Consider the following 13991-nt stretch of genomic DNA (forward strand, 5'->3'; position numbering starts at 1 on the left):
TTGTAAACAAGTTGGGATTTTTTGTATGAAAATACTTTAAAACCACAATCAGTTGTATTGTTGGTACAGGAGATACATTAAAGCTCCTATGAGGTTTTTTTTTACTGGATAAAACAGGCTGACCTTTATACTGACACCTCTTTGTGATCAACAAAAGTGAGAGACACTATCAGCATTTCTACATTATAGCACTGATGCCTGAAACAGCTGCTGCTGCAAAGAAAGGTGTCAAGTGAAGTGAGAAAACAGCATGCTGCAGAAGCCGCTTTTTTTGAACGCAACATGAATGCAATTCGACTGATTTGACCAAAAGCAGAATCGACTTACAGACGTACTGAAGAAATCAGAACAAAATCAACAAACTGTAAATTCCTCTCAAGACCTTTGAATAAAAGATGCTTTCACACATGCATGAAACTCCTGAAAACGTGTTGACCTATTTGAGATGCACTTGATGAGAAAATGTAGAGAGCCTCATTTTTATCTACTTTAGCATCTACTAATGTTTCGTGTGAAGCTGCGGTGAACTGATGTGTGAACGCAGCAAACATGTCAGACGAGGATGTTAACGTTCATGTGCTTCGATCGATGCACGACTGTATGCAGGGTGATCTCTGTGCACGAAATGAAACATGCATCATCCCTCTCAGAGGAGGAGCGTATCATTTCAACAAATACATTGATTCTAATCTTATATTCATCTCAACAGGTTATTGTAGGTCAAACTTTAAAAAGTGTATTCATGTACGCTCTCATCAAGTAATCATTTGATGGTGTGTGTATTTATTTGATGAAAGGATTCAGTTTTGAACAGTTGAATTCAGGCCAGTCTGACATCAAACACTATTATGTGCTGATTTCTTTCAGATTCCTGCTTCTCGACTGGAGGGCAGCAAACATGAAAATCTTTCTAAGAGTCCAATATTCACTCACAAACCAAAACAGGATCCACCAGCCAAGTTTAGTGAACCTTTGCCTATCTATGAAAACATCTGTTTCTCAAAAGGTGCTGCAGATTACAGACACGCAACTGCAAACCTGCCAGAGGAGCAAGACATGAGCGCCGGGATCTACATCAACCCTTTGCCACTTCCAATATCTGAGAAAGCAGATGATGGCGCTCTGGGAAAACACACAAATAAACCCACAACTAGGACGAACAAACCTCCACAGGGACGTACAAGCAAAGCTGCCGCATGTCATTCCACATCTTTGTGTGAGTCCTCAGACACGAGGCCCAGATCTCTTTGGTTTGGTTTGGATTTATCAGGATCTGTCTGAGTTACTCTCAAAGGTGTTAACGATTAGAAACCAATGAACTATACCATCACCTCTTCTTCTTTTTCACTTCTCTGAAACCTTACAATTTAAAAAAACATGTGGCTTGTCTGTGTATCTGCAGAGGCCCTGAATCTCATATTATGTACAAAAGGGTTTAAAGGACATAATGTCATTTCTTTTATTAATTCATCTGGTGTACATGTGGAAGCCTCGTGACATAGACAACAATGCATCCATGTGAAGCGGTAACTCAAGAGACTCAGGGCTGTATCTTCATATTTATGACAATCTTAACTGGCTTTAGGCTTTAAAGGTTTTTTTTTTTTTTACAATACTTCTACAAATAACAAAGTATGATCTTCTTTCCTTGATTTCTCATGAACATTTCACAGGATGATCAACTTGAAAAGTTTAAATAAAGTCTAAATTAAATGCTTTGATTTAAATGTGGCTAAACCATGTTTGAACCATTTCTTAATCATTTTGCATGCTGTGTCTAGTTAATTATGTGTCTTCTATGGTGGCCGGTAGGTGCAAAGTCTCGACAACAGCTGAAACAACGTACATGGAGAAAAATACACAGACACACTGCCAATTCAAAATCAAGTTGAACAAACTATACGAAAACAACAGCATTAACATCAAACCAGTGCAAATACAGAAACAGAAATACAAAGTCAGAAACTGTTAATTCTTCAGCCTCAGTGCTTCAGGAGATCTAAAACAAGTCCAGCCCGGAATATGAAAATGGGGATGAGACAGCCGAGTGGGGATTCTGTTTCTTCCGCAGTATCTGTGTATCTGTAGCACTCCGGAAAATATCTGTCAGACGGGAGGGGGGCCGGGGGTCTCCTGAGATAAGATAAAATACAACAGTATAATGAGAGTATTTGCCTTTATATTAATGCTATTTGTCGCCCAATGAAATGACAAAAATCCACAAAAGAGCAGAGAACAATATACTGATGAAACAGAAAACATAATGCAGTTTAATTACATGCACAGAGATCATAGTGGTCGCATGCATGCAGTCTGAGCACCGTGCAGTAGTAACACGTCACTCCCCCTCCTATTCGCTCAAGCTGAATTCTCCTGAGAATATCCTGCTGTGTCCTCAATTCAGCTCACTTGGACTTGCTGAGGAAAAAAAATACTAGAAGTCTGTCAGGAGAAACTCTGAGAAAAAAAAAAAAAGTGGATGTTTGCGTTCACACAAACAACTCCTTTGGGAAATAACTTTAGACTTTTCAGGTCATTTCTGCAAGTGTGAAAGCCCTCATAGTCTGTAACAAGGATCTTCTCCTCTGTGGCCACCCCGGTGGTGTAATGAACTAAACTCCATTTAATCTGCCGAGTCTCTTTGCACCTCTGAGAAAAAGCTAAAGACCCAGCTCTTTCTTGAAGACCTACAATGGTGTTAATGATAGAGGACATATTAATGATGTTAATGATAATGATGATATTGAGGATGGCTTTGATGCTGATGTTGTTGTGCACTTCCTGTCAACACCTGTGTGTTCAATCGGATTCAAATCTGTTCACTGACGTTGGTTCCTCCTCACTCGATCCTGTCTCTTGTCACTTTCTGATGTTCGTTGCTTTGGATGAAAGTGTCCAATAAATTATTTCAAAATTGTGTGGTGAAATTTACTCCTAAAGGTTCACACACTTCAAAGAGCCATTTACCACTTGCATGGTTCTGTTTCATGATTTTTTAAAGCAACACTGCTCTCACGCACAAGTTTAGTGTGTGATGGCTCGAGTGGAGAAAAAGAATTAGAGGAGAGGAGGGAGAGATTGCCCGAGAGGATGCAAAATGTGTATTTAAAAAAAGAAGATATTTATTCAGGGGGCTGGTAGCGCAGTGGCAGCGTGCGCATCCTTATGTATCGAGGCCATAGTTTTCATGCTGGTGGCCCAGGCCTGCGTCCCCCCCCCCCCCCCCCCCCCCACCCCTGTCCATCTTCCTCCATCTATAATAAAGGCAAAAATGCCAAAATAAATCTTTACGATCTGCTACGACAGAATGGAGAGGACAATGATGCATCAGAGGGCCGAGGCAGGATTAGTGCTACCCATCAAGATGTGCTACCATCACGCTCTGTGCTGTACAGGGTTCATTATTATTATATGATAGGAGATAATTGTCCATCGAGTTAGGCTTCATCCTGAAATCTTTAATATTGGAGTACCAAAACATATGCTCATACTCTGACAATGTATGAAGTGAGCAGGTAATGATCATAAAGTTATATTGTTCTGTCAGCAAAGGCAACACGGATAGACTCAACAAGGCAGCACATCTCGAACTCTGGGAACTATGGCCAATACGTCAATGACTGGTGTCTCAATCTGCGGGCTACCAATGAGCCAAACCAGGGCCCTAGTGCTGTGAGAAACAAGGATTTCTGATGGCGTCGTTCTAGAAATAGGCCAAGGACCCACAAAGGTTTATTCTAGAGTCACTGCAGCCGCCCTGATTTCACTCTCATAAGGTAGAGGATATGAGTGTTCTGGTTTATTTATGAAAGAGGAAGATAACACATTCATGTGAAAGCACCTACACAATGTTTAGTATAGGCGTCTGCCTCAATGTGCGACTGGAAAGAAGAAAGTGTGTTTGGACTGAATGCGAGCTGGGAGTAATGGGAGCAAACAGGAGAGCGACAAGAACAATACTCATAATTGTTTTACTGCAAATCCAAGGTGGGCTGAATGCTTGCTGATTGAGTTCCTTTATGTAGAATATTATTTGATAATGTGGTTATTTTTTCCAACACAGCTGTTTTTTTATGTCTGACAGCTCTAATGAGTATAAAAACCACACTGGCTGGTGTGGAGGGACAGACATTCACCTTCAGATGCAGCTATCCAGTCGACCACCGGATCAAAGCTAAGTACCTTTGCCTTCTTGCTGACAACACCTGCTCTGTGCTCAAAATACAAACAGACAAACATGACCAGTGGGTGCGAAAAGGACGATACTCTATATACGACAACACCACCGCAGCGTTTTTCATTGTCAAGGTGAACCAAGTTACCTTGGAGGACAGCGGGATGTACTGGTGTGTGGTGGACATCAACAACTCCCCTGATCACGTCACTGTCATACAACTGAATGTTTCTCGAGGTACAGAATATCATCTCACAGCACAGGGTCACTGTTTCACATTTTTTCATATAAAAATGTTCACCTGAGATTACTTCCAGAACGTAAGATTTATGTTTTATATCAAAGCAGAATCAGTAAAAATAATAGGACAGCTTTTCTCTAAGTGAGAACTGAGTCAGATGATTTTTCCCAATCCTTATTTTCACATTTGACTTATCTGATGCAGTAGCTTCTGTTTCCACTAAACAACAAATAATGAAAACAAAACAAATAAAATAAATCTCTGTGAGTGTTTAGATTGTTTTTGTACTTTTACCTTACAGTAACTGGATCACCACCAGCCGTCTTCCCAAAGGATCTCAAGGTGGACAGTAAGTGATTTGTCCTTGTTTGTGTTCACTTTAATCAGTCAGTCAGTTCATTAATTAGTATTCATGCAAAGTGAAATCATTAAGTTATCTTAGGAAACTTAAAGAGCAGGACTAGACTTTGCTGTGAGGTAGAGGCGATGGTTATCTCTCAAATAAACAGCTCTTGTTTGGATTTGTTTCTCCTGGAGAAAAAAAACGTTCATTTTTATGGTTAAATTGGTGAAATGGTCAAAATTAAAAGAGATACTGTGGAAACCTTTAAGATTTTCAACAATGATTAAAATGCCAAAAAAGCTGCATAGAGCTCCCAAACGATGATAATAATAATTCAATAGTCACTCGCAATTAATCACATTTTTAATCTCCTGTTTCCATTCTTTGGCATTAAAAAACATGTTTTTGTTTGATTTTTATTTTTTCTTCACTTGAGGGATCTTTACTTCCTGTTTGAATTCAAACCTGTTTTTGTTTCAAAATAAAGTAAGGAACTGGTATCTCGAAGGTTATGACATTTAGAAAAAGGTTAATCACGTTACAGATTAAAAACCAAATGAAGACAGCTAAAGGGAACAGTGAAAAACATGAAATGGTTACTTGTGACTCTTGAACTGAGCTGTCTGTTTTTACACTGAAAATAAAACATTCAAAGGAGCAGCGGTGTGATTTAATCTAAATCTTAAAATGAAATTTTAAAGGAGTAACATTAAATTACAGTTGTTTTTTTTTAAAGGTACGAAAAATATATTTACTAAAAGTAACGTGAAAAAAATTGAATCAATGGATGCATACAATAGTGAGAGAGGAAACTCGTACTCTTGTACGGTGTATGTTCCCGGACCCTGATACGTGGATGACTCCAAAGGAGAGGGGTCTGTTGGCTGAAGGCTCTACTTCCCATTCATCTTTTAGATACTTTAGGTACAACAAGCAGGCCTGCATCCGTGGAGCCTGTGTTCAAAGTGTTGTGAGATTTAATCCCCTGTGAAGTCAACTTCTATTTTTTCCTGTTCTGCAGAGCTCCACCTGCCGCTGTACCTGACCGCTGTATTGTGTGTGGCAGCAATTCCCTGTGTGTGTATGTTTACACTTTGTCTTCTGGTGGCTGTTAAACAACGAAGACAAGGATCACATCGGAGCAGAGAGGTTTGTTATTGTCACAAGCTGTTTGTCAAACAAGCAGTCGATTAACTTCACCAGTGTTACTTATTTCCTTTAGGGGCATTTATATCTTTCTGGGGAAATCATGTCAGGCTGTTTCTGTGTCTGTAGCTTTAAATATGTAAATGAGCTGTTTCTGAGTGTGTCTCAAGCTTTCTCACTCCGTGTCCTATTGTATACGGACAGACTAGATACATATACCCTGTTGTATCATTACAGCTGCACTGAATATGTTTAGTGTCACAATTGCTAAGCATAGGTTAGCATGTTAGCATTGCTACTGTGGGAACTTTAGCATGTGGATGTAGCATTTAGCTCAAAGCATTACCAAGCCTACAGAGCGAGCATAGATGCAAAGTCTTGTTTCCTATACTTAAAACAACATGTTGATTTGTGCTCACCCCCTCAGACATCGGACTATGAAACCATGACGCCAGGCGTTAACACTGAACCTCAACTCCGCTGCAGCTGTTCCCATCTAGATGACCTTTCAACTATACCCCCACCACCCCCTGATCTCTGCTCCCACTACACATCAACAAATCGAGAATCAGTCGTCACTCTCAGCCCTGGTGAATACCAGGATGTGGATGTATCAGAGCACTTCTGCCCGTACCAACATCTGGATCTGGAACATTTAGAGGAGCACGTCTACCACTGTCTTCATGGAAACATCGGTGATAAAAAAGACCGGAGTCCCAGGATTATAAAAGCCGAGTAACATTTGATGCTGTTCAAGGATAATTCCAGTTTCTTGATGATACATTTGTCAAGCTTATTTGAGAGTCTGTACCTTAAATATTATCCTAATTTTCCTATAGCTGTCCTTACAAATCTCTTTTGTTTACTTGGTAATGCATTATGTAAGGGCTGATGTATAGTTGGTGGTTGTTACAGCTCGGTAGAAGACCAATATGGGGATCAGAGCCCAATGCAAAGTGGGGTCACCATGAAGGGTTCCTCAAATATAACAACCGGCTCACTTTACATTGCATGGCTCCTTTAGAAATCAACAGATTTGTTCACAGTTAGTCATCCAGAGTCTGTGTCAGGATGTTCTTCATTTTGCTTGTTCCTGAGAACAACTGAGTACTATTGTGAGGTAGCAGATCATAGCTATGTCCAATGGTCCAATCAGAATCAAGTCTTAAACACAGTTGTGTAAAAAAGCAGACTGTAACTCTGGTGGGGTCAGAAGGTTTTGTCAGATATAACGACCCGCTCGCTGTACATAATCCAGCTAAGAAATCGATGATTTGGCGTGGACATCATTAATTGATTAAAAATATGTTTGTTTTTGTTTCTCTTCACTGTTTGAGTCTGTTGATGTTTTTTATTTTCATTCTTCAGTCAGTCAGTCAGAGTTTTAGTCCACGCTGTGCTCACTTCCTCTTTTGTAGCCTACTGCTTTCTGCATGCTTCTTTTAATTCTGCTATAAAATAGTGTTCACTTGATCAAAATATTTCTGCTTTTGAACCAACATCACTGCCTGAACACTGACTGACCGCTCACAGTCATCCAGATACTCTCATGATCTTCATAGGCGCCTATTCCATGGGTGCTTCGGGGCCCGAGCACCCACCAACAAAGCCGATCACCCACATGTGTCACATACTTACCGTACTGTAATCTCTGGTGAGGGAAAATACAGAAATAATAATGGACATTTTTATGATTAAACATCTAGCGATGTTACACTTTCCTCCAGTGCCAATGTTTCCAATGACTCAGCTAACAGTGCTGAAAGGTTTGTGCTTTAAAGCCTTTTACTGCAGCAACACAGGTCATGTTAACGTAAGCTTGTAGGCCTACAATAGTCTGTATCTCTTTATTTAAGCATTTAGCTTTATTGGGTAGCACTGATGTTGTACTTTTTTTCTAGTGCAATGTATTGAAAATGTGTTCTTGTTTAGAAATCATCATCTATTTTATCTGAAATGATATAAAGAATGAAGTGCCAAAAAGAGTTGTGTCTTAACGCAGTGTCGTCAGTGGTTTCAGACCGTGCGGGAAACACAATAAAGGAGGGAGACAAGTACCCAGTCTAAAAACTTGTTTGAATGCACCAGAATTTGGGAAATTGAATCTATTTAATTTTAAAATCTTTGGTGTAAATGGTTGTAGACCCTGTTTAATGGAAATGAACACACACATCTTCTAGTGAGGCTCGTTTTAGAGGCTGAAAGACTGGCTATAGTGCTGTAGACATGCAGGTTGTTGTATTTTCTGTTGAAAACATACATCATTTCAAAAAGATGGAAAATATATGATGCCGTGCTGCTCTGTGGAGAGTGCTCAATGGTGTTCACTTCTTTCTGTCTCTCTTTCTCTTTTCGCCCTCCAAGCCTCCATGATGTGACCGCGTGAACCATCTCTGGTCTCTAACACATGTAGATAGGAGGGACACCGGGATGCTTCTTCTCTGTTTTTAGTGGTTTATGACACAGGGCTACACATAGGAAGTGCATGACAAAACAGGAACTAACAACTGATTCAGAGTTGTCTGAAACCATGGGGAGATGATATCGGAAGACACAAAGACAAACAGATCCATATTAAAGCATGGAGAAGATTTATTTCATCGCACTTTTACTTCTGGGAGGTGAGTTTAATTCTTTTACATCCTTGTATGGATGTTTTTCTTTCAAATGTTTGCCGACCTTGTCGTTAGGAGTTTCCTTAAGTGGAGAAGTTTTTTTTCTCTTTTTGCTAAAATTACTTTCTAATTCTTATCCTTAGTATTTATTATAAGTGCTTTATGTGAGCTCAGTGAATGTTTCAAGGTGCTTTTATAGAGTTGTTAAGAAATCACAATATATCACGAGCAGCCTTTCACAACCAACATGTTTCTCTTTTTTGGGTAAATATGTTGTTTCTTTTTTAAAGAAAGAACATTTAAAATATGTATTGTTTCTTATTGGATGCATATTTATTGTCAATATGAAGACGTGATCATTTTGCGGTCTGTATGTTTTGGCAGCCTTATGGGAGACTGCAGCAATGTCCATAACGGGAGTGTCGGGACAGAGTGTCACAATAACATGCACTCATACCTACGCATCTACCAACGTCAAATATTTCTGCAAAGGATGGTGTAAACATGACGAAGACGTCCTCACAACTAGCAGGAAAAGGGATTCCAGTGAGAAATACAGCATTAAAGATGAAGGAAACACCTTCTCCGTGACCATATCTGATCTGCACGTGGACGACTCAGGGACTTACTGGTGTGGAATAGAGAGAACTGGTGTGGACACGTACAATGAAGTAGTCCTCACAGTTAAAGAAGGTGAGTTTACTCAGCCCTGCATGAGTAGCTCCTTATGACGCTTCGAGACCTTTGTTCCGTTTCCTTTTCACTAAAATGTGTCAAATATTTCACAACACCGTCTGTCTCAAGATCGTCTTCTCTTTTTCACAGGAAAGAAATGAGACTGAGGAAATCTAATATGACACAGCAAAAATAAAACATACTTTCTTTTTTCTTCAGCTACCCAAAAGATCCCAAACATGGACATGCCACAGTCATCACAGTCTCCAAGTAAGAGATTTTCTAATTATGGGAAAGAGGGAAGTAGTGAGTGAAACATCATAAGTAAGACTTGATATTTGTGTTTCAGAGATGACGGTGTATATTGGAGCAGGTCTCGGGGTGGTTGTGCTCGCTCTGGCCATTGGTCTTCTGATATATTTCAAATATCAAAACAGAGATGTCTGTTCCTCTAAAGGTAAGACACTGATGGCATACCACAAAGTCAACTTTTATGTTCATGCCCATAGTCACCTCGGGGAGAAACACTAAAATAAAACCCAGGGAAAAGAAGGAGGAGCTGAACAAAAGGATTTATTTACTAAAGAAAAATATACAGCACAAAACAACCTTCTTTCACAAAACACAAAATAAAAGAGGAGCCAATTTTGATGAAAAAAGTCCAAAGAAACCAATAATCCAGAATACAACTATCGAGGACACAGCCTCCTTCTTCAGAAAGAGTACACCTCTGCAGAGAAGCTCGTAGCCAAATGGTCCACTGACCCCGACGGCCAGCTGTCTCCTGCCTCCTTGCCCACTGATTGCTGATTGGACACAGGTGTGCTCCATCTGTGTTGGTGGAGGAAAGGCGGAGCCAATTTTCTAATACTTTGGGGAGTTTCCTCTGATATGATTCAATGATGCATGAGCTGTCAGACTCATGCATCATTGAATCATGACTGTAAAGACTGTAGACTGTAAAGCCCGACAGACAGATGAGGGAGTTGGGCTAAATGAATAAAATAATAGTGCTCTTAGGATTAAAGGCTGAATATGCAACATTTTACAAATAAATATAGCAGAAATGCAGTTTACCCCCTGAAAATATCTATGACTGTCTACAATGAGTGTGACACCTGAGTTGTGCTGTCTGTGATGTTGTCTGAGCCATAGCTACACTGTGTTTACATGCATCACCTTGCAGAAAAGCTGTTTAATTAAGGGGTTAAGAAAAGAAGACTAAGTTAATAACATACTGTGCTCACTGCTTATTTGAATGCCATGGAAGCATTTTTGATCATGATCATATCGTGTGAGTTTACATGCAGTGTGAAGCTATGAGCAAACTAAGGCGCTACCGTTAGCATGTTAATACAACAATGCAGTTTACTGTTGCTCAATGGCGACACCTACTGGATCATGAAATGGCACATGCTTCCTTAAAGCACATTTATATTTACTTTAGTAAATGGTACTCTTCTAGTGCTTCCTGTTTGACAAAAAAGGCAATTCATAAGTATTTTTTATTTTCATGTTAAGCTACGTGAAAAAAGAAAAAAGACAAAAAGTCATGAAAAAAGACTTTTCGAGAAGTGAAAGTCAAATTGTAGCTTTTACTTCTTGGGTGAATTTATTAACTGTGTAATCACTCTCCATACAGGAAAAGTCCAGAAAACAATGTCTAATATGAAACAAGATGGACACGTCACTTCTTCATCTACAGCTGCCAACGAGGTTCAAAACCCAGACACCAGCAGAGATCTCACAGACAATATTTACTCCAACGTTAATGTTTCCGACGAGCCTCAGGTCCAATCAGACGGCCTCTTTTACACCACTGTTAGCTTCAACAGACGCGTTGACTGCAGCCCTGTGACAACTCGCCCTGAAGGGATTACATACTCCACCATTGAAAGCATCCACACAGGCCTTTAGCAGCGTGTGAACCTGCAGCCAGCGGCCTGAACTCAGTGATGACCTTTAAATGTTGAAGCAGGAAATCCAAGTTTGATCATCTGAACACAAACTTCTGATTATGCTTAGACTGAATTCAGAGGTTACATTATTTTTACAAGTTGTAATTTATTTATCATTTTCACTCAATATTTTAATATTCTTTAAAAACAATATGATTTCAAAATAAAATGTCACTGTAATAAAATCTTCACAACCATGGAGGGATCTTGTTCCTGTTTCTTTTTATTTCCTGTTTCTTGATGACTGTTTAAGAGAAGTGAAATTTGTTCTCTTCTGCCCTGGTTGATAACACACACACACACACGCACACGCACACACACACACACACACACACACACACACACACACAAGAGGGGACTATCAGTCAACACCATGGCCTCGTCTTTCTGCTTATTATAAAATATAATTAAAGTATTTCCATATATGAGATAAATACACACACACACACACACACACACACACACACACACACACACACACACACACACACACACACACACACACACACACAAAGCCTTCTCTGCCCATTTCACTTGTTCTGTGCTGATGAAACCCTAATTGGTACATTTTTAACATCCAGCAATAGTATTCTTTTTCGACACATCATCCAAAGTCTTCAAGAAACTCCAATACATCCAGAACCAGAACCCTTCTGACAACTTCTCACCCACACCTGAACACATCACCCCTCCCATCAAAATCTCCACAAGCTCCCCGTCTCATTTTGTATCCAGTTTGAAATGTTCCTCCTCACACATAAAGGCCTTAACCACCAGGCCGCCTCCTACTTCATGGCTCTTCTCCACAGTTACTCTCCTTCCCAGCGCCTCCTTTCTTCCAACGCCAACCTCCCGTCTCCCCACCTTGGAACCACGCACTGAATCTGGGGGTTCTGATCTCTTTTTATCACATGTGCACTGTGGTACACTAGCAGTGGTCCTGTCCACACATGAGGACAGCGGGGGTTTAAGGGATGACACAGTCCTATAGTGTTGGGGGGCATCAGGCTTTTAATTTAAAGTACAAACAATAAAAAAATATTCTGTTATGAAAGATAAACACAAGCAGCAGTTAAACAATATTGGTTTAAACAGAAGTCCAGCCCTCTGGACACGCCCCTGCATGGGACTGCTTTTACATTTCCCTGCTTTTCTTTATTTAATATGTTGTAAAGCTGACACACAAAGCCTGATGTACCTGAACTGTTCTGTACTTGATGTGTCCGTTTATAGATTATAGATTTGATTCATGATTATAAAGTATTTTATTTATAGATGATTTACCAATACTGCTTAGATTTTCAGTAGCTTGAAATATGCACTATATTGAATTGAGAGATGCTGAGGTTATATACAGTGCCTTGCGAAAGTATTCAGCCCCCTTGAACTTTTCGACCTTTTGCCACATTTCAGGCATCAACCATAAAGATATAAAACTGTAATTTTTTGTGAAGAATCAACAACAAGTGGGACACAATCATGAAGTGGAACGAAATTTATTGGATATTTCAAACTGTATTAACAAATAAAGAACTGAAAATTGGGCGTGCAAAATTATTCAGCCCCTTTACTTTCAGTGCAGCAAACTCTCTCCAAAAGTTCAGTGAGGATCTCTGAATGATCCAATGTTGACCTAAATGACTAATAATGATAAATAGAATCCACCTGTGTGTAATCAAGTCTCCGTATAAATGCACCTGCTCTGTGATAGTCTCAGAGGTCAGTTTAAAGCGCAGAGAGCATCATGAAGAACAAGGAACACACCAGGCAGGTCCGAGATACTGTTGTGGAGAAGTTTAAAGCCGGATTTGGATACAAAAAGATTTCCCAAGCTTTAAACATCCCAAGGAGCACTGTGCAAGCGATAATATTGAAATGGAAGGAGCGTCACACCACTGCAAATCTACAAAGACCCGGCCGTCCCTCTAAACTTTCAGCTCATACAAGGAGAAAACTGATCAGAGATGCTGCCAAGAGGCCCATGATCACTCTGGATGAACTGCAGAAATGTACAGCTGCGGTGGGAGACTCTGTCCACAGGACAACAATCAGTCGTATACTGCACAACTCTGGCCTTTATGGAAGAGTGGCAAGAAGAAAGCCATTTCTTAAAAGATATCCATAAAAGGTGTCGTTTAAAGTTTGCCACAAGCCACCTGGGACACACACCAAACATGTGGAAGAAGGTGCTCTGGTCAGACGAAACCAAAAATGAACTTTTTGGCAACAATGCAAAACGTTATGTTTGGCGTAAACGCAACACAGCTCATCACCATGAACACACCATCCCCACTGTCAAACATGGTGGTGGCAGCATCATGGTTTGGGCCTGCTTTTCTTCAGCAGGGTCAGGGAAGCTGGTTAAAATTGATGGGAAGATGGATGGAGCCAAATACAGGACCATTCTGGAAGAAAACCTGATGGAGTCTGCAAAAGACCTGAGACTGGGACGGAGATTTGTCTTCCAACAAGACAATGATCCAAAACATAAAGCAAAATCTACAATGGAGTGGTTCACAAATAAACATATCCAGGTGTTAGAATGGCCAAGTCAAAGTCCAGACCTGAATCCTATCGAGAATCTGTGGAAACTACTGAAAACTGCTGTTCACAAACGCTGTCCATCCAACGTCACTGAGCTCGAGCTGTTTTGCAAGGAGGAATGGGCAAATATTCCAGTCTCTCAATGTGCAAAACTGATAGAGACATACCCCAAGCGACTTACAGCAGTAGTCGCAGCAAAAGGTGGCACTATAAAGTATTAACTTAAAGGGGCTGAATAATTTTGCACGCCCAATTTTTCAGTTTTTTATTTGTTAAAAATGTTTGAAATATCCAA

At 40.1% G+C, this 13991-nt stretch overlaps 2 protein-coding genes across 2 annotated transcripts; both read left to right on the plus strand.

Moving 5' to 3' along the window:
* Positions 1-3883: 3883 nt before the first annotated feature.
* LOC306820583 (uncharacterized protein) lies at positions 3884-7477 on the plus strand. The gene is made up of 5 exons (XM_079338462.1): positions 3884-3987; positions 4085-4411; positions 4717-4764; positions 5780-5907; positions 6332-7477. Exons 1-5 carry the CDS (start codon positions 3927-3929, stop codon positions 6641-6643), a joined length of 876 nt encoding a protein of 291 aa, XP_079194588.1. The 5' UTR covers positions 3884-3926; the 3' UTR covers positions 6644-7477.
* A 955-nt stretch (positions 7478-8432) lies between these two features.
* On the plus strand, positions 8433-11351 carry LOC306820219 (uncharacterized protein). Its single transcript, XM_079337992.1, has 5 exons — positions 8433-8525; positions 8904-9212; positions 9414-9464; positions 9544-9651; positions 10837-11351. Exons 1-5 carry the CDS (start codon positions 8486-8488, stop codon positions 11109-11111), a joined length of 783 nt encoding a protein of 260 aa, XP_079194118.1. The 5' UTR covers positions 8433-8485; the 3' UTR covers positions 11112-11351.
* Positions 11352-13991: the final 2640 nt, after the last annotated feature.

The sequence above is a fragment of the Symphodus melops genome (assembly GCF_947650265.1).
Source record: "Symphodus melops genome assembly, chromosome: 2".
Lineage (NCBI taxonomy): Eukaryota > Metazoa > Chordata > Actinopteri > Labriformes > Labridae > Symphodus > Symphodus melops.

Excerpts from the sequence above, each read along its gene's own strand:
- LOC306820219 (XM_079337992.1), top strand. The coding sequence starts at position 8,486 with ATGGAGAAGATTTATTTCATCGCACTTTTACTTCTGGGAG. Across the intron at positions 8,526-8,903 it reads CGCACTTTTACTTCTGGGAG|CCTTATGGGAGACTGCAGCA; the intron begins GTGAGTTTAATT and ends ATGTTTTGGCAG. Across the intron at positions 9,465-9,543 it reads ACAGTCATCACAGTCTCCAA|AGATGACGGTGTATATTGGA; the intron begins GTAAGAGATTTT and ends TTTGTGTTTCAG.
- LOC306820583 (XM_079338462.1), top strand. The coding sequence starts at position 3,927 with ATGGGAGCAAACAGGAGAGCGACAAGAACAATACTCATAATTGTTTTA. Across the intron at positions 3,988-4,084 it reads TGTTTTACTGCAAATCCAAG|CTCTAATGAGTATAAAAACC; the intron begins GTGGGCTGAATG and ends TATGTCTGACAG. Across the intron at positions 5,908-6,331 it reads GATCACATCGGAGCAGAGAG|ACATCGGACTATGAAACCAT; the intron begins GTTTGTTATTGT and ends TCACCCCCTCAG.